The following is a 26753-nucleotide window of genomic DNA, read 5'->3' as shown; positions in this document are numbered from 1 at the left end:
GCAGACCACCTTGAAGTGACCTGGTTCCACTCTGACATGCAGACCACCTTAAAGTGACCTGGTTCCACGCTGACATGCAGACCACCTTAAAGTGACCTGGTTCCACCCTGACATGCAGACCACCTTAAAGTTACCTGGGTCCACCCTGACATGCAGACCACCTTAAAGTGACCTGGTTCAACCCTGACATGCAGACCACCTTAAAGTTAAAGATCCTGTGAGTGATATTCAGGACAGGATGTGAATAGGTGAATTCTGATTTGTGTATGTGCCCTCAGGAATCCCCCAGAAGAGAGCGAGGCTGGACCGTTACAAGGAGATAATCCGGACCCTGCCCCGGGTCAACAGGACTACCCTGGCTGCGCTCATCAGTCACCTGTACAGGTGAGCTCCCTGAGGACTCCATCACACACTCTCATGATGAATGGGAGATACAGGGTCCCACGATTCAATAAAGTTAGACTGAAGTCAATCCTAAATGAAATCCAGAGCTAAATCCCAGGTCTGATGTTAGAGGGTCTTCATCATTTCTTCTTCAGTGATTGTGATGATATTTTAAATGTCCGTTTCCTGTTTCCTGTCTTAATATCGGTCCTCGTTGATGTTACATGGAGAAACATTTCAGACCTGATCTTATAGTTTCTTACCGTTTTGTTTAGTATCATTTTATCATGTATTATCTTCTTCTACCGTTAAATCGTACTGTACCGTCTCACCGTATAACTCTATCAAATCGTTCCGTACCTTAACGTATAATCGTATCATATTGTACCGTCTCGTATCATTGAACCATACCGTACCGTACCGCAACGTATCGTATTATAATATCATACAGTACCGCACATTACCGTAGCGTATCATCGTTTTGTAAGGCATTCTATCATATCGTGCTGTACCGTATTATCTAATCGTACCGTATTATCTAATCGTACCGTATTATCTAATCGTACCGTATCATCGAGCAGTACCGTGTCATCGAGCCGTAGCGTATCATCGTGCCGTACCGTATCATCGAGCCGTACCGTATCATCGAGCCGTACCGTATCATCGAGCCGTAGCGTATCATCGTGCCGTACCGTATCATCGTGCCGTAGCGTATCATCGAGCCGTACCGTATCATCGAGCCGTACCGTATCATCGAGCCGTACCGTATCATCGAGCCGTACCGTATCATCGAGCCGTACCGTATCATCGAGCCGTAGCGTATCATCGAGCCGTACCGTATCATCGAGCCGTACCGTATCATCGAGCCGTAGTGTATCATCGAGCCGTACCGTATCATCGAGCCGTACCGTATCATCGTGCCGTAGCGTATCATCGAGCCGTACCATATCATCGTGCCGTACCGTATCATCGTGCCGTAGCGTATCATCGAGCCGTACCGTATCATCGAGCCATACCGTATCATCGAGCCGTACCGTATCATAGTGCCGTACCGTATCATCGTGCCGTACCGTATCATCGAGCCGTACCGTATCATCGAGCCGTAGCGTATCATCGAGCCGTAGCGTATCATCGAGCCGTACCGTATCATCAAACCGTAGCGTATCATCGAGCCGTAGCGTATCATCGAGCCGTAGCGTATCATCGAGCCGTATCGTATCATCGTCTCCTTCTAATAAAGCTACCAGCTGAGCTTCTGAAAACACTGCAATGGATTCACGGTTCTTCTTCGATCCGGTTCCAGGGTCCAGAAGTGTGCCGATCTGAACCAGATGTGCACCAAGAACCTGTCGCTGCTGTTCGCCCCCAGCCTGTTCCAGACCCACGGGAAGGGCGAGCACGAGGTGAAGATCGTGGAGGATCTGATCGACAACTACCTGCACGTCTTCGATGTGAGTACGACCCTCCTCTTTGTCCTGAAACCTGAACCTGTGTTGTCTTTCCAACACTTTGTAATGTGAAGGTGGCGTGAACACTGCTCCTGTTTCAGATCGACGAGGAGCATCAGACGCAAATCGAGCTGGAGGTCAGCCTCATCACCACCTGGAAGGACACGCAGGTGCCTGATATTAATATATAAAACCACATTTAATAATGAGTTATGAGTGAGTTAGCTGTTATATCTTAATTTAAACAAGAGTTGTAATAATTTCCTAGTAAGTCTGTTAAAGTCATTTATACATTAGTAATACACTGATGATACATTTGTTATATGTAAGTTAAAGGATGGTTTTCAATCACTAATCCATTTTGTAATTATGGTGTTATAATTTAGCATAAGTCACAAGTTGCTAATTATAATGTAAATATTTAGAAACTAGTCCCTAATAAATGAATCATTATCTGATAATCAGTTTGAATTGAGCTCATTTTAATAAGGTAGTTATAAATACATTTATGATCAGTTTTGAATACATTAGTAAAAATGTGTTGATAAATGTTGTTTGGATTACGAAAGAGGATTAGGTCGTGAGAAATGTTTTGAGATCTGACCGAAAGGGAATTTCAATTTTAGGTCTAGGTAGGAAAAAAGAAAGATCAGATTTTGAGATAAAGTCAAAATTCTGAAAAAAAAGTCAAAATAAATGTCAGTCAGTTTATATTGAACTCATAGTCAGATCTCAAACAGATTCATGTTTGGCCCTAATCCCCCACGGGTAAACCGATTACAAATGTTGAAGGACTGCGAGAGTAAATAATTTTTTGTGAGTAGAAAGATAATTTATTATTAATAAAGTTCGAGGAGAGAGTTAATGGAGTTTAATATTAATAAAGTTTGACGGGGATTGTTTCTGCGAGCAGCTGTCTCAGGCTGGAGATCTCATCATCGAGGTTTACCTGGAGAGGAAGAACCCCGACTGCTGCATCACCCTCAAGGTACGCCTGCTGGCTGCTGATGAATGATGGTCATTATGTTCCAACATGAGAGTAACATGCTATCAAAGGTATCCCAACTGTAGCTGAGAACATGACAGGATGTGTGCAGGGCCGTATCCAGGATTTCCAAAATACCGAGGTCCAAACATGCTAGGGGGGTTCGGGGGGTACCCCCCCAGATTTTGGGGATTTTCATGATCTAGTTAGGTGCTTTTTAAGTCCTGTGGGGGGTCACAAATTGGATAATATATTGATTTCAAACCATGTCAGTGGGCTGCAGCATAAATTATTTTTGAAAGTGTAATGCATAAGAATCAGTTGATTGTTGCTATTAATGATCTGGACATGCAGAAGAGGCTAAAATGATCACAACATTGTCAAAATTCATTTTCCACGTCTCTCTCCTTTCCATAACCTGCAGCCTCTCTTCCATCTTCTTTACTCTCTCTGTCCTCTCCTCTTTCTTTGTTCAATCTCTCCCTCGTTGTTCACTTTTTGCTCCTCCTCACTTGTCGCTCCTGCCAGTGAATTAAAAGCAATTCAGCAATTTAGTTCATTTCACTTGTTTGTTTGCATTTATTTATATAAATCTGTTTTGTTTGATTCTCAAAACATAAAAAAGATGTGAGCAAATGGTGTTTTATACAATTGTATGCTATTGTGACATCATAACGGCAATAGATGTATGTTGTTTTAAAATTATGCCTATTGTAAATGAAGACTAATGTTATAGATAGATAGATAGATAGATAGATAGATAGATAGATAGATAGATAGATAGATGGATAGATGGATAGATAGATAGATAGATAGATAGATGGATGGATGGGGTTATTAAGCCTGCATTCTTTTGTGTGACTGTACCTGAAGTTCCTCCCTGACTTCCATCACTTTCTCTCTCTCTCTCTTTCTCTCTGCCTGTCCTGTCTCTTCCTTACCAAAGCTGAGCTTCGACTGACGTAGTCTTTTCATTATATCTGAGCCAGTGTAAAAAGAAAACAATACAATGTTATATCTCCATTGTTTTACTCAAATTGAAATGACAGAAAATAATTACAACGTTTGTTAAAAGGTAATCCTTCTGACATTGGATGAATGTAATTAACTTTAGCTCTCTAGCTAGTTTATTCACGCAATTTAAACCAAAGTATAGCCTATAGCTGCAATATAAGTTAGTGTGCATGTTGTTGGACGTCCACTGACTAACGTAGAGCGTTCACCCTGGATCTGCTGGTCATATGATGTCCTGATGAACAGAAACACAAGCAGCCCGCTGGACTCAGATCTCTAGATACCTTATCTCTCCTCTGGACTCAGATCTCTAGATACCTCATCTCTCCTCCTCTGGACTCAGATCTCGAGATACCTCATCTCTCCTCCTCTGGACTCAGATCTCTAGATACCTCATCTCTCCTCTGGACTCAGATCTCTAGATACCTCATCTCTCCTCTGGACTCAGATCTCTAGATACCTCATCTCTCCTCTGGACTCAGATCTCTAGATACCTCATCTCTCCTCCTCTGGACTCAGATCTCTAGATACCTCATCTCTCCTCTGGACTCAGATCTCTAGATACCGCATCTCTCCTCTGGACTCAGATCTCTAGATACCTCATCTCTCCTCCTCTGGACTCAGATCTCTAGATACCTCATCTCTCCTCTGGACTCAGATCTCTAGATACCTCATCTCTCCTCCTCTGGACTCAGATCTCTAGATACCTCATCTCTCCTCTGGACTCAGATCTCTAGATACCTCATCTCTCCTCTGGACTCAGATCTCTAGATACCTCATCTCTCCTCTGGACTCAGATCTCTAGATACCTCATCTCTCCTCTGGACTCAGATCTCTAGATACCTCATCTCTCCTCTGGACTCAGATCTCTAGATACCTCATCTCTCCTCTGGACTCAGATCTCTAGATACCTCATCTCTCCTCTGGACTCAGATCTCTAGATACCTCATCACTCCTCTGGACTCAGATCTCTAGATACCTCATCTCTCCTCCTCTGGACTCAGATCTCTAGATACCTCATCTCTCCTCTGGACTCAGATCTCTAGATACCTCATCTCTCCTCTGGACTCAGATCTCTAGATACCTCATCTCTCCTCTGGACTCAGATCTCTAGATACCTCATCTCTCCTCTGGACTCAGATCTCTAGATACCTCATCACTCCTCTGGACTCAGATCTCTAGATACCTCATCTCTCCTCTGGACTCAGATCTCTAGATACCTCATCTCTCCTCTGGACTCAGATCTTTAGATACCTCATCTCTCCCTCTGGACTCAGATCTCTAGATACCTCATCTCTCCTCTGGACTCAGATCTCTAGATACCTCATCTCTCCTCTGGACTCAGATCTCTAGATACCTCACCTCTCCTCTGGACTCAGATCTCTAGATACCGCATCTCTCCTCTGGACTCAGATCTCTAGATACCTCATCTCTCCTCTGGACTCAGATCTCTAGATACCTCATCTCTCCTCTGGACTCAGATCTCTAGATACCTCATCTCTCCTCCTCTGGACTCAGATCTCTAGATACCTCATCTCTCCTCTGGACTCAGATCTCTAGATACCTCATCTCTCCTCCTCTGGACTCAGATCTTTAGATACCTCATCTCTCCTCTGGACTCAGATCTCTAGATACCTCATCTCTCCTCTGGACTCAGATCTCTAGATACCTCATCTCTCCTCCTCTGGACTCAGATCTCTAGATACCTCATCTCTCCTCTGGACTCAGATCTCTAGATACCTCATCTCTCCTCTGGACTCAGATCTCTAGATACCTCATCTCTCCTCTGGACTCAGATCTCTAGATACCTCATCTCTCCTCTGGACTCAGATCTCTAGATACCTCATCTCTCCTCTGTACTCAGATCTCTAGATACCTCATCTCTCCTCTGGACTCAGATCTCTAGATACATCATCTCTCCTCTGGACTCAGATCTCTAGATACCTCATCTCTCCTCTGGACTCAGATCTCTAGATACCTCATCTCTCCTCTGGACTCAGATCTCTAGATACCTCATCTCTCCTCTGGACTCAGATCTCTAGATACCTCATCTCTCCTCTGGACTCAGATCTCTAGATACCTCATCTCCTCCTCTGGACTCAGATCTCTAGATACCTCATCTCTCCTCTGGACTCAGATCTTTAGATACCTCATCTCTCCTCTGGACTCAGATCTCTAGATACCTCATCTCTCCTCTGGACTCAGATCTCTAGATACCTCATCTCTCCTCTGGACTCAGATCTCTAGATACCTCATCTCTCCTCTGGACTCAGATCTCTAGATACCTCATCTCTCCTCTGGACTCAGATCTCTAGATACCTCATCTCTCCTCTGGACTCAGATCTCTAGATACCTCATCTCTCCTCCTCTGGACTCAGATCTCTAGATACCTCATCTCTCCTCCTCTGGACTCAGATCTCTAGATACCTCATCTCTCCTCTGGACTCAGATCTCTAGATACCTCATCTCTCCTCTGGACTCAGATCTCTAGATACCTCATCTCTCCTCCTCTGGACTCAGATCTCTAGATACCTCATCTCTCCTCTGGACTCAGATCTCTAGATACCTCATCTCTCCTCTGGACTCAGATCTCTAGATACCTCATCTCTCCTCTGGACTCAGATCTCTAGATACCTCATCTCTCCTCCTCTGGACTCAGATCTCTAGATACCTCATCTCTCCTCTGGACTCAGATCTCTAGATACCTCATCTCTCCTCTGGACTCAGATCTCTAGATACCTCATCTCTCCTCTGGACTCAGATCTCTAGATACCTCATCTCTCCTCCTCTGGACTCAGATCTCTAGATACCTCATCTCTCCTCCTCTGGACTCAGATCTCTAGATACCTCCTCTCTCCTCTGGACTCAGATCTCTAGATACCTCATCTCTCCTCTGGACTCAGATCTCTAGATACCTCATCTCTCCTCTGGACTCAGATCTCTAGATACCTCATCTCTCCTCCTCTGGACTCAGATCTCTAGATACCTCATCTCTCCTCTGGACTCAGATCTCTAGATACCTCATCTCTCCTCTGGACTCAGATCTCTAGATACCTCATCTCTCCTCTGGACTCAGATCTCTAGATACCTCATCTCTCCTCCTCTGGACTCAGATCTCTAGATACCTCATCTCTCCTCTGGACTCAGATCTCTAGATACCTCATCTCTCCTCTGGACTCAGATCTCTAGATACCTCATCTCTCCTCTGGACTCAGATCTCTAGATACCTCATCTCTCCTCTGGACTCAGATCTCTAGATACCTCATCACTCCTCTGGACTCAGATCTCTAGATACCTCATCTCTCCTCTGGACTCAGATCTCTAGATACCTCATCTCTCCTCTGGACTCAGATCTCTAGATACCTCATCTCTCCTCTGGACTCAGATCTCTAGATACCTCGTCTCTCCTCTGGACTCAGATCTCTAGATACCTCATCTCTCCTCTGGACTCAGATCTCTAGATACCTCATCTCTCCTCTGGACTCAGATCTTTAGATACCTCATCTCTCCTCTGGACTCAGATCTCTAGATACCTCATCTCTCCTCCTCTGGACTCAGATCTCTAGATACCTCATCTCTCCTCTGGACTCAGATCTCTAGATACCTCATCTCTCCTCCTCTGGACTCAGATCTCTAGATACCTCATCTCTCCTCTGGACTCAGATCTCTAGATACCTCATCTCTCCTCTGGACTCAGATTTCTAGATACCTCATCTCTCCTCCTCTGGACTCAGATCTCTAGATACCTCATCTCTCCTCTCGACTCAGATCTCTAGATACCTCATCTCTCCTCTGGACTCAGATCTCTAGATACCTCATCTCTCCTCTGGACTCAGATCTCTAGATACCTCATCTCTCCTCTGGACTCAGATCTCTAGATACCTCATCTCTCCTCCTCTGGACTCAGATCTCTAGATACCTCATCTCTCCTTCTGGACTCAGATCTCTATATACCTCATCACTCATCTGAACTCAGATCTCTAGATACCTCATCTCTCCCTCTGGACTCAGATCTCTAGATACCTCATCTCTCCTCTGGACTCAGATCTATAGATACCTCATCTCTCCTTCTGGACTCAGATCTCTAGATACCTCATCTCTCCTCTGGACTCAGATCTCTAGATACCTCATCTCTCCTCCTCTGGACTCAGATCTCTAGATACCTCATCTCTCCTCTGGACTCAGATCTCTAGATACCTAATCTCTCCTCTGGACTCAGATCTCTAGATACCTCATCTCTCCTCTGGACTCAGATCTCTAGATACCTCATCTCTCCTCTGGACTCAGATCTCTAGATACCTCATCTCTCCTCCTCTGGACTCAGATCTGTAGATACCTCATCTCTCCTCTGGACTCAGATCTCTAGATACCTCATCTCTCCTCCTCTGGACTCAGATCTCTAGATACCTCATCTCTCCTCTGGACTCAGATCTCTAGATACCTCATCTCTCCTCTGGACTCAGATCTCTAGATACCTCATCTCTCCTCTGTACTCAGATCTCTAGATACCTCATCTCTCCTCTGGACTCAGATCTCTAGATACCTCATCTCTCCTCTGGACTCAGATCTTTAGATACCTCATCTCTCCTCTGGACTCAGATCTCTAGATACCTCATCTCTCCTCTGGACTCAGATCTCTAGATACCTCATTTCTCCTCCTCTGGACTCAGATCTCTAGATACCTCATCTCTCCTCTGGACTCAGATCTCTAGATACCTCATCTCTCCTCTGGACTCAGATCTCTAGATACCTCATCTCTCCTCCTCTGGACTCAGATCTTTAGATACCTCATCTCTCCTCTGGACTCAGATCTCTAGATACCTCATCTCTCCTCTGGACTCAGATCTCTAGATACCTCATCTCTCCTCTGGACTCAGATCTCTAGATACCTCATCTCTCCTCTGGACTCAGATCTCTAGATACCTCATCTCTCCTCTGGACTCAGATCTTTAGATACCTCATCTCTCCTCTGGACTCAGATCTCTAGATACCTCATCTCTCCTCCTCTGGACTCAGATCTCTAGATACCTCATCTCTCCTCTGGACTCAGATCTCTAGATACCTCATCTCTCCTCCTCTGGACTCAGATCTCTAGATACCTCATCTCTCCTCTGGACTCAGATCTCTAGATACCTCATCTCTCCTCTGGACTCAGATCTCTAGATACCTCATCTCTCCTCCTCTGGACTCAGATCTCTAGATACCTCATCTCTCCTCTGGACTCAGATCTCTAGATACCTCATCTCTCCTCTGGACTCAGATTTCTAGATACCTCATCTCTCCTCCTCTGGACTCAGATCTCTAGATACCTCATCTCTCCTCTGGACTCAGATCTCTAGATACCTCATCTCTCCTCTGGACTCAGATCTCTAGATACCTCATCTCTCCTCCTCTGGACTCAGATCTCTAGATACCTCATCTCTCCTCTCGACTCAGATCTCTAGATACCTCATCTCTCCTCTGGACTCAGATCTCTAGATACCTCATCTCTCCTCTGGACTCAGATCTCTAGATACCTCATCTCTCCTCTGGACTCAGATCTCTAGATACCTCATCTCTCCTCTGGACTCAGATCTCTAGATACCTCATCTCTCCTCCTCTGGACTCAGATCTCTAGATACCTCATCTCTCCTTCTGGACTCAGATCTCTATATACCTCATCACTCATCTGAACTCAGATCTCTAGATACCTCATCTCTCCCTCTGGACTCAGATCTCTAGATACCTCATCTCTCCTCTGGACTCAGATCTATAGATACCTCATCTCTCCTTCTGGACTCAGATCTCTAGATACCTCATCTCTCCTCTGGACTCAGATCTCTAGATACCTCATCTCTCCTCCTCTGGACTCAGATCTCTAGATACCTCATCTCTCCTCTGGACTCAGATCTCTAGATACCTAATCTCTCCTCTGGACTCAGATCTCTAGATACCTCATCTCTCCTCTGGACTCAGATCTCTAGATACCTCATCTCTCCTCTGGACTCAGATCTCTAGATACCTCATCTCTCCTCCTCTGGACTCAGATCTGTAGATACCTCATCTCTCCTCTGGACTCAGATCTCTAGATACCTCATCTCTCCTCCTCTGGACTCAGATCTCTAGATACCTCATCTCTCCTCTGGACTCGATCTCTAGATACCTCATCTCTCCTCTGGACTCAGATCTCTAGATACCTCATCTCTCCTCTGTACTCAGATCTCTAGATACCTCATCTCTCCTCTGGACTCAGATCTCTAGATACCTCATCTCTCCTCTGGACTCAGATCTTTAGATACCTCATCTCTCCTCTGGACTCAGATCTCTAGATACCTCATCTCTCCTCTGGACTCAGATCTCTAGATACCTCATTTCTCCTCCTCTGGACTCAGATCTCTAGATACCTCATCTCTCCTCTGGACTCAGATCTCTAGATATCTCATCTCTCCTCCTCTGGACTCAGATCTCTAGATACCTCATCTCTCCTCTGGACTCAGATCTCTAGATACCTCATCTCTCCTCTGGACTCAGATCTCTAGATACCTCATCTCTCCTCTGGACTCAGATCTCTAGATACCTCATCTCTCCTCCTCTGGACTCAGATCTCTAGATACCTCATCTCTCCTCCTCTGGACTCAGATCTCTAGATACCTCATCTCTCCTCTGGACTCAGATCTCTAGATACCTCATCTCTCCTCTGGACTCAGATCTCTAGATACCTCATCTCTCCTCTGGACTCAGATCTCTAGATACCTCATCTCTCCTCTGGACTCAGATCTCTAGATACCTCATCTCTCCTCTGGACTCAGATCTCTAGATACCTCATCTCTCCTCCTCTGGACTCAGATCTCTAGATACCTCATCTCTCCTCTGGACTCAGATCTCTAGATACCTCATCTCTCCTCTGGACTCAGATCTTTAGATACCTCATCTCTCCTCTGGACTCAGATCTCTAGATACCTCATCTCTCCTCTGGACTCAGATCTCTAGATACCTCATCTCTCCTCTGTACTCAGATCTCTAGATACCTCATCTCTCCTCTGGACTCAGATCTCTAGATACCTCATCTCTCCTCCTCTGGACTCAGATCTCTAGATACCTCATCTCTCCTCTGGACTCAGATCTCTAGATACCTCATCTCTCCTCTGGACTCAGATCTCTAGATACCTCATCTCTCCTCTGGACTCAGATCTCTAGATACCTCATCTCTCCTCTGGACTCAGATCTCTAGATACCTCATCACTCCTCTGGACTCAGATCTCTAGATACCTCATCTCTCCTCTGGACTCAGATCTCTAGATACCTCATCTCTCCTCCTCTGGACTCAGATCTCTAGATACCTCATCTCTCCTCTGGACTCAGATCTCTAGATACCTCATCTCTCCTCCTCTGGACTCAGATCTCGAGATACCTCATCTCTCCTCTGGACTCAGATCTCTAGATACCTCATCTCTCCTCCTCTGGACTCAGATCTCTAGATACCTCATCTCTCCTCCTCTGGACTCAGATCTCTAGATACCTCATCTCTCCTCCTCTGGACTCAGATCTCTAGATACCTCATCTCTCCTCTGGACTCAGATCTCTAGATACCTCATCTCTCCTCTGGACTCAGATCTCTAGATACCTCATCTCTCCTCTGGACTCAGATCTCTAGATACCTCATCTCTCCTCCTCTGGACTCAGATCTCTAGATACCTCATCTCTCCTCTGGACTCAGATCTCTAGATACCTCATCTCTCCTCTGGACTCAGATCTCTAGATACCTCATCTCTCCTCTGGACTCAGATCTCTAGATACCTCATCTCTCCTCCTCTGGACTCAGATCTCTAGATACCTCATCTCTCCTCTGGACTCAGATCTCTAGATACCTCATCTCTCCTCTGGACTCAGATCTCTAGATACCTCATCTCTCCTCTGGACTCAGATCTCTAGATACCTGATCTCTCCTCCTCTGGACTCAGATCTCTAGATACCTCATCTCTCCTCCTCTGGACTCATGGCCATGGATGTGTGATTACTAGGGGTGTTGAAAATAATCGTTTCTACGATGCATTGCGATGCGGACGTGGACGACTCGGTATCGATACAGTGACGGAAGATAATCGATTATAGCGTAGTAGCGTTGCTTCCTGATTTTCCGGCCGCGGCTTTACTATTACGTTTTTTTTCTGTCACTTTAATATCAAATCGGTCGGTGACGCAGAGATCAGGGAACAGACGTGACAGCGGCACAGCGGCACAGCGGCACCACACACGGAGCAGTCTGCTTTCTCCACCAACACAAGAACACCAGTCCAGAGCCAACAGCAGACCCGCTCTGAATCACTCCGTGTCGCTGCGGCTCAGACACACAGGGATTTATGTTTTTCAAACATAATCGCGTTACAATCATGTCAGGTTCTTGGTGGATTTAATGAAGTCTTGGATTGCAGAGTATGAATGTCCTCTTGCAATTTTCAGACGATATATACGTGTGTAAAGTTTGTGAAGGCAGGAGGAAAAAAGCTTCCGCGATCACCGTCTCCTCTCCGTTCCTCCAAGCCCCGCCCCCTCCCTGAAAATAATGAGTGACAGGCTGATAGTGACCTGATAGAAACTTTATTGTTCACTTAATCACTGAGATATAATGAAGCTAACTTCATCTCATACATTCATGGGATTGATGTAACAGTAAGACAGAGAATGTAAGTGTGCGCCCACATGCAGTGTTTTTGTTTGTATAGCTATTGTAAATACTCCTGTTGTCTGCTGTGTTCAGACTCCAGTCCTGTGTGTGAGGCCACATTCAGGACATTCAGTGTCCTTTCTTTAACAGAAGACTGTTGCTAGAAGCTGCAGCTAGACTGCAGAAGCATTACCTTTTTGTTTTTGAGGATGGAACAACTTCACACACAGATATAGGGAGGCTATACCTATACAATTCATTTATTTTGGTTTATAAATTAATGTCAAGACATTTATGTTATTAGCACTTTCTCAATAATAAAAAGAGATGCATTGATGAAAAATAAGACATGTGCAGTAATATAGAAAATTGAGGATGCAACGCATTGGTATGAATCGTGATGCATCGGGATATCGAATTGAATCGAATCGTTGACAGGATAATCGTAATCGAGACCAGTGAAGGTGCACAGCCCTAGTGATTACCTCTCCTATATCAGAAGAGCATCCGGACTGTTTGAGGCATATGATAGCTATGTGATTAACATGATGATTCAGCCTCTATGGAGAGAGACATATGACAAGCATGATCATTTCTGACGTGGAGCTAATCTGAAGTAAACATTGAATACTGCTTTCTATTCCTCCATCTTGTGACTGTGTAACTCCCTCTCTTGGATATCAGCATGTGAAGGACACTGTTCAGGAACTAGTTGATGCTCTGTATGTGATGACTCCTTCCATTCTGGAGAGGATCACAGATACATGGATCCTGAGATTCAAGCTCAAGCCGGGGACCAGGGATATTTAACATTTTGAGAAAAAGTCATAATTTTGAGAAAAAGTCATAATTTTGAGATATTTTTGAAAAAGTCCACATTTTTTTGAGATTTGAGAAAAGTCATAATTTTGAGATATTGATTAAAAAAAAGTCAACGTTTTGAGGAAGAAGTCATAATTTTTAGAAAAAGTTTTTGAGATTTTGTTAAAAAAAAAGTCAGATTTTTTCGGGTCCTCCGCTCGCATCTCCTGTGGGCGGGACTAAGTCTCGTCGAGGAGGGGAGTTAGAGAAATGAGAAAGGGCCATTGTTAAGACTTGGTGATGACCTGCTGACCTGCTGATCTGCAGGTTTCCCCCAGCATGAGCGCCGAGGAGCTGACCAATCAGGTGCTGTTCATGAGGAACGTCCCCCCTGCAGAGAGAGACGTCTGGATGACCTTCGAGGTGCTGGAGGATGGACAGCTGGGTGAGGAGCTGTCATCATGTCATAATGAGAATGTGCTCATATGATGACAATAATCATAATGAGAATAATAATAACAATGTACGAGCCGGTCATTCATTATCTATGGTGAGTTCAGGGTGCGTGGGACATTTACCTGACAGGTGTTGTGGTTGTGTCAGGGTGAATGATGAGTTCAGGGTGCGTGGGACATTTACCTGACACGTGTTGTGGTTGTGTCAGGGTGAATGATGAGTTCAGGGTGCGTGGGACATTTACCTGACACGTGTTGTGTTGCAGAACGGCCTCTGCTCCCCAGACAGAAAGTTCTGGAAGAAGCTTTGCAGTGGTGCAAGATGGCCGACCCGAGCTCAGCACACCTGGTGGTGAAGAAAGTTCCTAAAACAGACCTCCTCACCTGTAGGTACACACACACGCACGCACACACGCACACACACACACACACACACACACACACACACACACACACACACACACACACACACACACACACACACACACACACACACACACACACACACACACACACACACACACACACACACACACACACACACACACACACACACCCACCCCTCAGCATTACTTCCTGTCTCTCAGCCTATCACAGCGACATCATGAAGGTGGGTCTGCTGAGGTGTCGTGAGGAACCTCCGAAGCTCCTGCAGGGGAACAAGTTCCAGGAGAGAACGTTCCAGATCAGGGAGAACAAACTGCTGCTGCTCAAAGACAAGAAGGTACTTAGTGTGTGTGTGTGTGTGCGTGCGTGCGTGTGTGCACTGTCTCGTGACTGTGTGTTTTTGTTCAGAGCATCAAACCAGAGAAGGAATGGTCTCTGAAGAACATGAAGATCTACATCGGCATCCGCAGGAAACTGAAGGCTCCGAGCAGGTAGAACACACACACACACACACACACACACACACACACACACACACACACACACACACACACACACACACACACACACACACACACACACACACACACACACACACACACACACACACACACACACACACACACACACACACACACACACACACACACACACACACACACAGGGAATAGGTATTCATCTCCAATTAAACTATCTTAGTTCAACAAAGACACAGCAAAGAGTTTGGATTTGCCCATTACTTGTGTTTCATCTTAAATCTTCTTTCAAACATCTAATCCATTTCTTCAGATGTTATTCTTTTGTTACGACACAACAAAAGAATAACATAATAACAAAAGTTAGAGCTGGGGCGAAAACATTTCTTTTTTCACGTTATTGGTATAATGTGTTATGCTTTTTGTTGTACGTGCAATGAGTTGGAGCGCTAGCCAATAGGAGCGTGAGTGTTCCATAGTGATGTCACAAAGGAATCCAATGGAGGGACCACAGGGATTTGAGTCTTTGCAGAGAGTTTCCATGCACTTACACTACAGAGAGGGAGCACCACAGAAGAAGAACAGGGCCTCAAATAATGACTTATGGACTTTAAAGAGCCCAGGAGTTATACTGACAGCACACCAATCATACTAGCATGGCTTCATCTTGTTCTGATCCATCTTCTGCAGGTGGGGGTTCACCGTGATGTCGGACAAACACCAGCTGTAAGTATGAATCTTCTCGTTGTGATGGAGAATTAAAGAAAGACATGATGAAAGACATGCAAATACATTAAAGAGACAGGCGCTTCAAATGGAAAGGCAGGTACAAGTCTTCAGCCCTGATTTAAATTACAGAATTAGTTGCACATGTTCGGAGCATAACACGTGCTTAGTTTAGATTCTGAGGACAGATAAACAGCTTCAATAAAACTACTAATATTACAGTGTAGAAATACTAATAGAGTACTGCATCGGCTCTACTATTGTATTCAAATGATTGATGCCTAGTGGGAAACATCTGATCACATGACAGGTTTGAAGCGATCTCGGTTTAATTTAAATTCAGCCTTGCGCAGTGTATACACCGGGTCGTAGGAAGTATTAATACACGAGAGTATTGCAAAATTCTGTATTTGATCAATTCCATCACAAACACTATATCTATGAGATAGGTCCCCCTGATCTCAGGAGAAGGGAAGCACTGTATGCAGAGGATGGTCTGTTCTTCATACCAGACACTTAGAGTTAAGAAATGACAATATATTACCATCGTTACAGAATCTGAAAATATATGATCTATACGTATTGTATCCTCAGATTCTCACCAATTCACCTGATGTAGCCCCGGCCCTTTTCCCACTTCCTGTTCAAACACTCGAAAACTGCAGGATGACATATGACAATAAAACCTACCTACCTACCTACCTACCTACCTACCTACCTACCTACCTACCTACCTACCTACCTACCTACCTACCTACCTACCTACCTACCTACCTACCTACCTACCTACCTACCTACCTACCTACCTACCTACCTACCCACCGTCCCAACTCGCGTAATAAATCAATAACGTTTTCTCTCTCAGGTTCCTGTGTTGTACCTGCGAGGCTGAACTCTGGGACTGGATCAGCAGCTTCCTCAAAGCTCAGGTCAGTATATAGTATATATAGTATTGTAGAGCAGATGTATGGGAGTCGGAGGCGGTGTGTTTATGGAACCATTTATTTTCCATTTAACCACACACAAGAACGCTGCATGCTGCTTCGAAGCTGGAATGACAACAACAGGAAACCGGAACACCAAGGTGCAACCTACTAACCGGTCCATGGAGCAACACTATATCGTGTTTCATGAATTATGTCCCGTAATACTCCGCCACACAAGCCCCCCCATAATTCACCCATACACAAAATCCGTGCGGCGGGGAGGAACGACAGGCCGACACCGCGACTCCGGAGAGCAGGAGCCTCAGAGGCGACCCCTGCAGGGGCGATCGATGGGAGCGGTGGGACCGGAACTGCTCGCCCCAGGTCGCTGATAGGGGTCGAGGCTGGGGCGCGGCCCCATCGCGGAGGTCGAGCCAGCACCACCGGCTGGTCCAAGTCCAGATGAGCAGCCTTCACCCGGTCCACCGAGACGTGCTCGGCCCTGCCACCCAGGTCCACCACCAAGTGCTTGCCCCCGTGTTCCAAGACTCTGAAAGGCCCGTCGTAAGGGGGCTGCAGGGGGCCTCTGTGAGCGTCGTGCCAGATGAACATGTGCTCCGCTGAGCGAAGCCCCACGGGAACCCGGGACACCGGAGTGCCGTGCTGAGCACTGGGGATCGGAGCAATGGCCTTAGCGTCGTCCTGCAGGAAAGCCTGTCTCTTTAATGTATGTCCACCATAGTTAGGAGGTAGGTGAAAGCATGAAAGGGGTGCGCCAGGTTGTGCACCGCCTCGAACATGAAGCGCATCCAGCTGGCGGGAACGACTGGACAGCGTCACACAGGAGAGTAACGCCCGCGTCGCCGAATCCACATCCTCCAGACGCAGTCCCACGTCAGCCCCCTTCAGGGCCTGGGCGCTGAGGTCCGTGACCTGGTCCGCTGCCATGTGGGTATAGTCGATTCCCAACTGGACGGCCCCGATGATGACCCTGGAGAGGCAGTCTGCGACCAGGTTGGACTTGCCAGCCACGTGCTGGATGTCCGTGGTCAACTCCGAGATGTAGGAAAGCTGGCATTGCTGGTGAGGAGACCAAGGCTCCGCCTCCTTGGACATGGCAAACGTGAGCGGCTTGTGGTCCACGAACGCTGTCAATTCCTGGCCTTCCAGCAAAAAACGGAAGTGCTATACGGCCAGCCAGAGTCCAAGGAGCTCCCGGGGCATCAGCTGGCGGCTGAAAAAGGCGAGTGGTGGCCAGGCGCCCTCAACCCACTGCTTATGCACTGCACCAACGGCGTAGTCCGATGCATCGGTGGTCATGGAGATGGGGGCAGTGGGTGACGGATGCGCCAACAGGGCCGCAGCGGCATGCTCCCAAAACTCCAGCAGTTTAATATGGAACTCCACACTTTATTTTCCAATCAACCACACACACAAGAACGTACTAGCTGCATGCTCCTGTAAATCAGGAATGTCAACAACAGGAAATCGGGACACTGAGGTGCCGTCCACTAACTGGTCCGTGGGGCAACGCTATATCGTGTTCCCCACCCGCAACATTACAACTGTGAATGATGTCCCTTAATGCTCCGCCATAGTATATATCTAAAGTGCAGTTTATGTATAGAGCTGCGGGAGTCACTGAGTTGATGTGAATGCTAGCTTCCTGCTGACTCAGCATGTGTTGGTGACTCTGCAGAGCGGTGACTCGGCGCCCACGGTGCTGAGGCGGCACTCCTCCTCAGATATCTCGCGGCAGAAGTTCGGCACGATGCCGCTCGTCCCGATCCGAGGACACGAGAGCAACAGCAGCATGCTGTCGGCCAATCAGACGCTGGTAAGAGCCTGCACCATTTTTAATATTCCCAAACTTCACAGTGAGAATTCACAGGGAGAGTTAAAAAACAACGATGTATCTTTTGACAGTGAAATAATAAGAAGAGTTATTTAGAATAATTCACTTTTTATATCTTCTTCTTTCTGCAGAGGAAGCTACACGACAGACGGACGCTCTCCATGTACTTTGTGAGTATTTTACATTTAGGGAGTATTTCCTGTGGAGGAAAATAAATGCTGCATTATTGATGTATATGTTGTTATACTGTACATATACTGTATATATACTGTACATATACTGTATATATACAGTATATATACTGTATATATACAGTACATATACTGTATTAGTATATGTACTGTATATGTACAGTATATATACTATGTACAGTATATATACTGTATACATACAGTATATATATACAGTATATATACAGTATATATACTGTACACGTACTGTACATATACTGTATATGTATTCATATTTATGATAAAATCTCTCGGCTGATTTTGATGCATTTGGGCTGGATGTGGAAGACTTAGGGACTCTGGATCCTCTGGGTTGGACAGATTGCCTCTCTCTTTGTAAACCAGGGGCCGTATTCACAAAGCATTTTATCTTACCGCTAGGAGTGCTCCTAACTCGCACTAAAACATTTTACGTAGGAGTTTTTTCTTAAAAGTTATTCACAAAGCCGCTGAGACCTACTCATACTAAGGATAAATCACTAAGAGTGAACTAAGAGTGACGCGCCGTTGCTATGGATGACGTCGATTCTCGTGCATGAGTTTAGAAGCGGTCAGCACGGTGATTGGTTGTTCAGAGCAGGCGGTCTCGGTGAAACTCATCCGCAACATCCCACAAACGAGCCCACTAAAACAAGGAAATAGCCGAGGCTAGAAATGTATTCCTATCAAATAGTTATGGACAGTGCAGTTAGCAGAATAAACGCATGATGACAAGTTTGTGCAGACCACGATAATGACGTTGTATATGCACGTTAAAGAGAGAGAGCAAACAATAAAAATACGTAAATTGCATTAAATCAAGGAGGCAATTAAAAGCACCCTGCAAACTATTATCCAATGAGCATATTTCCAGCACTTAAACACTTTCAATAACAGCCCATACCGCCGTTCAAGCCCCCCTATCATGATGAATGAAAACAATCTGCGTGTTGATGGAATGTACTTTCTTTCTATTGACGAACACGTCCTCATCTTTTGATGGCGCAATTATTTGTATGTGCGTCCCGTCAATAGCACCGACCGCACCGGGCATACCTGCATTGCCATGAAGTTGGCTTTGATCCTGTGTAGTTGTTGATAGTCCAAAGGAAACCGGATAAACTGTTGGATGATATGTGGTCTAGAGAGCGCGTTTATGGTTTGGTTTATGGCACGGCTGACTGATGGTTGCGATATTCCTAAATCGTCGGCTTTGCAAAGTTGCATTTTCCCTGTTGCTAAATATCGTAGTGTTGCCAAACATTTTATTTCCGGACTAATCGGGTTATTCCTGTTAGTCGGGGATGTTATTGCATCCCGCACTAATTCCACAACAAGTTTGATACCCTCACGATTTAGCCTATATCTCTTGATCAATTCACAGTCTTCCATTGTCTCCAAAACATTTCGTCTCTCAGCCATTTTCAGATTCTTTGTGAATAGGTCTTACTGAGTTAGGAGTCCTCTCGAGGACTTTTAAGCTCTCCCAGACTTAGGTGCTACTTTTAGGCCTAAAATACTTTGTGAATTGCTCTTAGTGAATAAAATTAGGAGTCCTAAATGTAAGACTGACACGCCCATTATGTTTAGGAGTTTCTCCTAAATTTGCCAGTTAGGAGCTACTTTTAGCCCTAAGATCCTTTGTGAATACGGCCCCAGGTGTCCCCAGTAGAGGTAATAATGTCCATCTGGTGCTCTCTGTGTCCAATGGTCTCAGCACTGCTCAGTCCACAGAGAGGACACATCTGTCCTCTGTCTGGTTAGAACTGACATGTATGATCCTGAGATGTCAGAAATGGATTCAGGATCCTCAGTAACTTCCAGCACCACTCCAGAACGGTCCAAACCAAGACCCCATAGACTATAATCCCATCCCCAGTATGAATGCCTTCTCTGTGTGTCCCTGTTTCCCTGCAGCCCATGAAGGTGCAGCAGGATGCGTTTGAGGAGCGTCTGGAGTCCCCGCCGCTCCCCGAGCCTCTGTACGAGGAGGTGGGGGACTTCGGCCTGCAGGTGCTCCAGTCTCTTCAGACCAGCTTCCTGTCGGGGGGGACCTCCGAGACACAGGAGATGCCCGACCCCCCCCCGCTCAGACTGCTTCCCGAGGACCCTCCCTCTGAGGACCCCCCCTCTGAGGACCCCCAATCTGAGGACCCCCAATCTGAGGACCCCCTGCAGAGCGGAGGCTGCACCCTGTCTCAGGAGCTGCTGCTGAAGGAGCTTTCCTCCGCCTTCATCAAGAAGACCAGGGAGGAAGAAAAAGAGGATGAGGGGGAAGAAGAGGAAGAAGAGGAAGAGGAGAGGCCGTATGATGTGTGAGAGGACGAGCTTCCATCACAGCTCAGAGTGTTACGGTTGGGTCACACCGGACGTGAAAGTGGAGCGACAGCACAGAGAGGGACAGATATCCAGGTTTAAACCAAAGGTGTTATTTAATGAAGAGTTAAAGCTTTATCAGAACCTGTTTCCAGCTGGAAGCACAGAGGACCAAAGCTACAGGCGTCTGACCCCGGATAACACAAGAGACCAGACTCCTATAGGGAAGAAGGGGAGGGGGGGCAGCCAATCAGAGAGACCAGACTCCTGTGTCAATCAATCAATCAATGTTTATTTATATAGCCCAATATCACAAATGTTACATTTGTCTCAGTGGACTTCACAGTTTGTACAGAATATCAGTATGACGATACGACACCCTCTGTCCTTAGACCCTCTGTCCTTAGACCCTCTGTCCTCAGACCCTCTGTCCTCAGACCCTCTGTCCTTAGACCCTCTGTCCTTAGACCCTCTGTCCTCAGACCCTCTGTCCTATAGGGAAGAAGGGGAGGGGGGGCAGCCAATCAGAGCGGGACTACAGGGAATGGTAGACAGAGGGGGAATTACAAACATCTGGATGATCATTTCCTGACAGAGCGGCCTTCTGTTGAACGCTAGAGAACAGAAGGAGCTGTTCAATAGAGGAGTGAAGAAGCCTCAAGCCACAGCAGCCCACTCAAAGACCCTTAAAGGACTCTAAAGGACCCCTAAAGGACCCTTTAAGGACACTATTACACTCTTTCTCATCAATATATCACAGGTCTCAGATATATCCAGAGCCTGTCTCTGCTTGGCTGAAACACCAAACACATCATTGCAGCATTACCCATAATCCCCTCTGTTTCAGCCCTGTTTCCAAAGTGCTGGTTCTCTGGTTGCGTTCCAATAGTCCATTTATCTTAGGAACCTTCCTAACGGAGTGAAATGACCCGGAAGTCCCTCAGTGGCAGCCATGATAAGTGGAACAGTCGGCCGTTCACGGAAACAACCGATTATGACCTAGAAGTTATATCATGAAAGTTACGGTGCTTATTAAGCTTTTTAAAACGTATGTGGTAAGTTGCCACAGTGCTTTGTTTTGAACGATCATCAGTATTATAATCCAAAAGAGAAATATGAACGATTTTAAGATCTTTTCATCAATCATACGTATTGGGATCATTTGTATTAACGTGGACCGGAGGGAGAGGGTGACGAGCAGAAGTTTCACTTTCCTTTTTTATTTCAATTCCAGCTTTGGTCATGAAGAATATATTTCTCTGTTGTTCATAAAGCATAAAGCAACAGCATCAGAACACGGTGCAGAGTCTCTAGATGAGTCCCTCGTTCTTATTAAACATCCATGTTGTAGTCCTCTGTATAGAAAACTGTAGTTTCCATAGTTTCCCCACAGCAGCAGACGCACACAATGACGTCCGCTGGCGCATCATAAACACGTGGGATAATGAAAGGGCATTCTGTTCTCCTAAGTCCTTTTGAATTCTCCTATCCACTATCCCTTAACCCGTAACCTTTCACTCAGAGGTCAAGGAGTAGGAGATAGGGTTAGAACTTAGGAGCGGATTTTTGGATTATCGGAACGCAACCTCTGTCTGTTACTTTAAATGCTAATGAGCTGCTGCTGGCCACGCCCCTCTGAGAGATGATTGGTTTAAAAAAAAAAAACACAGTGATGCTCTAGGAGGAGATTCAGGTGATAAGGGGGGGGGGGTTACCTTGGTTGCTGATTGGCTAATGGTTACACATGCCAATAACATTGTGAGATCACTAAGTGGCCATTATCACGTTGTATTGTCTTTGCCTTCTTTTAGAGCAAACAGCTCAGTGTCCTCTTTAACGGCCAAATATTGTATTTTCCTCTGAGTATAAATATATAAATATACATGTATATATAATGTACTGTAAGGAGCGGTGGTCCGTGGAAAAAAGCTAAATAAAATCCACTTTTTATTATCAAGGATTTTCGGGGATCACCTCATATGTGACCTGCTCCATCGAAATCAGTCGCATTGACCCGAAGACACAGTTTGAGTTGTATACACTGTTGGAAAGAGGAGATTCCTAGCTTTCTAATGATATCAGGCACTGGGGTAGTGTGGTCTTTGGGCTAATCGGACATTTATGAGAGAAAATCTCTAATGTCCGAGTGCAAGTGAATGCACCACAAGACACGAGCCTTGTAACCCCTCCCCCGGCCCTGGCGCGAGCGTGGAAATATGATTGACGGCGATTTCATTTGAACTGGACGGCGCAAAACGAGAAGCATCCGGACCCAAGTACTGTACACGGAAGGAACGAGGTATTTGAAGTCTTCAATGACAGAGAAGAGACTGTCAAGTTTGGCTGTAGTCAGCATTGAATCAAAACGCACTAAAGCTTTGGATCTGGATCAGTTTGTGAGGCGTTTTGCTGAACAGATGGTAATCGCTGCATCATAACAGTGATTGACAGCTGATAGGAATAATATGATTGTTAATATTATCATATTAATTCAGACAAACATCGATGAGACAGTTAATTCATGTACTTATTGCAGCAGTCTGCATAGATTTGGTAGCCCTGGTCCAAGAGTGATACAAACTCATTCAGTTATTGTTCAGTTAAAATGCATTCAATCAGGCCTATGTCTGCCATCTTGTATATTTCTATTTAAGGCTTTACTGATGTGACACAATAATGTCACCTATGTTGAGTTAAAATGTCAATATTTTGGCTTTGTAAGTTAACATTGATTGATATGACTTCGATTAAGTCAGCATATACTTCTGCCAGGGGATGCCACCCCTCAAAATCTCCTGCCACCCTCTTGCCACCCCATGAATATTTTTCTAGATCCGCCCCTGAGTAGGCTATATTTTTCGTTTTGTTTATTTAATAAGTGAATTTCAGGACAACTTTGGGCATTTTTTAGATTTAAATACATTTTGAAAGTGGAGATAGAGAGAGAGAGAGAGAGAGAGAGAAGCAGTCTGCTTGGTTGCAATACTGTTGCTCAAGCCTTTATTCAACTTAGGCCTATACATTGTTTATGTTACTGATGTGCCTGTGTGTGTTGAGCGCAGCACCGTCTGCTGTTTGCAGTACAGTAACTAAAGTAGGACTAAGCATAGCGGTAGTTTCTGTAGACCTGTCTGCCCGTTTTGGGAGTGCACTGCTCTCGTGCACACTTGTGGCATTGTTTGGGATGACCTAATTAAAATACCGTCCGACGTCCTCTTTGAGAAACAGACACCGGTCACAAAGGTATCAGATAGGCTTCAATTTACTTTTGATTTTCTATAATTAACTATAAAAAAATATCGCCGTTTTAACACTAAGTTTATATATGTACTTATTTTTACGGTTTGCATATGAGGTGGTCCGCGAAAATCCTTGATAATAAATAGTGGTCCGCTCATTTACAGCAATGTGGATTAATGTGCACTGTCCTCTAAATAAATAAACAAGTAAACCAAGACGTTCCTCTCCTGATCGTTCTGCAAAGCTTCATGAAGGATGGTAATGAAACACTTTCCTGTTTCATCACTGGCTGTGTGTGTGTGTGTGTGTGTGTGTGTGTGTGTGTGTGTGTGTGTGTGTGTGTGTGTGTGTGTGTGTGTGTGTGTGTGTGTGTGTGTGTGTGTGTGTGTGTGTGTGTGTGTGTGTGTGTGTGTGTGTGTGTGTGTGTGTGTGTGTGTGTGTGTGTGTGTGTGTGTGTGTGTGTGTGTGTGTTTGCCAGTGGAGTGCCAACATCCCATCTACACCACCTACCTTCACTGCTGCTGCTGAACAACTGTCTGTTGTACCATCCTTCAGATACCTGGGGAGCATTCTCTCTGAGGACGACACCATCGACAATGAGGTCCAAAACAGGATGAAGCAGGCATCAGCTGCTTTTGGGAGACTCCGGCGTAGGGTCTTTCAAAACAAGAACCTCCATCTACCAAGCCATCTGCATCACTACTAGGGCTGTGCGATTATGGCAAAAATCATAATCACGATTATTTGGGTCAATAATTGATATCACGATTATTTTGACGATTATTCATTGACCATTTATTGAACTTTAAAACAAATAATATTTTACCAATAAACAAGATCAACAAATATGTTGGAGTGCACTTCCAAAACCATACTAAACATATATTAATATGATAAATAAAAATAAATTCGACCAAAATAAATTAAATCAAATATGTTGCAGTGCACGGTCACAGCCTACAAAGTTAAAAGAATCAAACCCTTTTTTTGTTGCATTTTATTAGAGTATAAAAAGAAATGCCTTTAAAATAGGATGCAAGCAGCACTAGTTTCTAAACCTGAATGATAATAGACTATAATCAATTTAAACAGAACAGATCTTAATGTTTGCATTCTTATACCATTTTGTACAATAATTACAATGAATGAGTTCAAACAAACTAAAACGTACAGCTGATTAATAACGGTATCTAACTTGAGTTTTTATTATATCAACAACCTGTTGAAATGCATCTGTTATTTTTACTGTCCCCCAAAAACGCGCCGGCAGCCTCCAGGAATACTTCTTTCACAACTTCTCCGTCTTTGAAAGACTTCCTGTGTTTCTCCAGAACGTGACTGACACGATGAGATGCTCTGGCAGCAGCCTTGCTCTTGTTGTTGGGCCTGGTGGAAATGGACTGCTGTGCATTTAGCTGTCCTCTCAGGCCCCTCCCCTTTTGGGAGCGTAGGGCAGAATCAGGAGGGAGTTCCGTCTCGTAGCGTTTGTGCACTGTTTTGAAATGCCGCTCCTAAATGACCCTTCTTCGATGAAGCCACGCTCGCACTGCAGATGAGACAGATGGACTTTGAATTGGAACAGATAGAAAATAATCCTCCTCCCACTCGGAGTGAACATTATATATTTTGGATTTTTTTGCTTCTGCCATAATTGCGGTCTTGTGTGTGTGCGGGCTGTCACTCCTGTTGCCACGGACAACGTCAGCGAACTAGTGCCCACTGCCCACCAGCCGCGCTCCGACACATGGGGTGACCCCGGCCAATCACAAAGCTTTGATGCGTTCAAGTGCATTATTCTGGCACAGGAAGATTATGTTACAGGACATTAAAGATCAAACAGAATATTGTTGTTCTATTTTTAGACACATCTCGCGATCGACTGGGAATCTCCCCGCGATCCTTCTTTTTAAGGAGTTGCTGCTCTTGTTCTGACATCTTTTCTCGCGCTGAAGACTCACAACACATGTCACTCCCACGTGGCTGAGTGGGCTTTTAGGGAGGGGCGAAAGCGCACACAGCAAAATAATCGTATTTTGTCAATTATGCTGTTTTCATAATCGTCGCAAGCCATAATGATAATCGCGATTAAAATACGATTAATTGCACAGCCCTAATCACTACCCTCCTTTACAGCTGCGAAGCCTGGGTAACTTACAGCCGCCACATCAGGGCCCAAGAGCAGTTCCACATACGCTGCCTTCAGCGCATCCTGGGAATTACCTGGCGTGATCGTGTGCCTCACTCTGAAGTACTCTCGAAGACCAACTGCAGGAGTATTGAGGCCACAATTACTCAGCACCAGCTACGATGGCTGGGCCATGTAGTAAGGATGCCCTCAAACCGCCTGCCTCGCAGAGTGCTATATGGCCAGCTACACCATGGTCGACGCTCTGCTGGAGGGCAGAAGAAGCGCTATAAAGACCAGCGGAAGACTGCGTTAAAGAAATGTAAAATCAGACCTGAGGCCCTGGAGGACGCTGCTGCTGACCGTAACACCTGGCGCCAGCTGTGCCGGGATGGGACCCAAATGCTGGAGGAGGAAAGGACAGCCAGGAGACAGGAGAGGAGACTCAGGAGGAACACGCCTACAGTTGCCGTTGCTACTACCACCATAAACACTTGTCCTACCTGCAATAGGACTTGTGGGTCCAGGATAGGGTTAGGGTTAGGGTTAGGGTTAGGGTTAGGGTTAGGGTTAGCCACCAAAGAACTCACCGATAGAAGTGGACGTCATCATCGGATTCGATGGACAACCATAAGCAAGCAAAGTGTGTGTGTGTGTGTGTGTGTGTGTGTGTGTGTGTGTGTGTGTGTGTGTGTGTGTGTGTGTGTGTGTGTGTGTGTGTGTGTGTGTGTGTGTGTGTGTGTGTGTGTGTGTCTTCCTTTT

General features: G+C 45.5%; 1 protein-coding gene across 2 annotated transcripts in view; it reads left to right on the top strand.

The window, feature by feature from the left end:
• arap3 (ArfGAP with RhoGAP domain, ankyrin repeat and PH domain 3) overlaps positions 1 to 24081 on the top strand; it is a 46058-nt gene extending 21977 nt beyond the window's left edge. For both annotated transcript variants that reach the window (XM_079670488.1, XM_079670487.1), the window contains 13 exons: positions 279 to 384; positions 1688 to 1835; positions 1934 to 2002; positions 2746 to 2820; positions 13604 to 13721; positions 13998 to 14117; positions 14319 to 14455; positions 14527 to 14609; positions 15285 to 15320; positions 16186 to 16249; positions 17946 to 18083; positions 18233 to 18271; positions 20228 to 24081. In XM_079670488.1, the coding sequence (XP_079526614.1) occupies positions 279 to 384; positions 1688 to 1835; positions 1934 to 2002; positions 2746 to 2820; positions 13604 to 13721; positions 13998 to 14117; positions 14319 to 14455; positions 14527 to 14609; positions 15285 to 15320; positions 16186 to 16249; positions 17946 to 18083; positions 18233 to 18271; positions 20228 to 20629 (1535 nt within the window). In that variant the 3' untranslated portion in view covers positions 20630 to 24081. The remainder of the gene's footprint in view (positions 1 to 278; positions 385 to 1687; positions 1836 to 1933; positions 2003 to 2745; positions 2821 to 13603; positions 13722 to 13997; positions 14118 to 14318; positions 14456 to 14526; positions 14610 to 15284; positions 15321 to 16185; positions 16250 to 17945; positions 18084 to 18232; positions 18272 to 20227) is intronic.
• Positions 24082 to 26753: the final 2672 nt, after the last annotated feature.

This window comes from Notothenia rossii (genome assembly GCF_949606895.1).
Source record: "Notothenia rossii genome assembly, chromosome: 3".
Lineage (NCBI taxonomy): Eukaryota > Metazoa > Chordata > Actinopteri > Perciformes > Nototheniidae > Notothenia > Notothenia rossii.
This window is presented reverse-complemented; position numbering and strand designations above follow the sequence as displayed.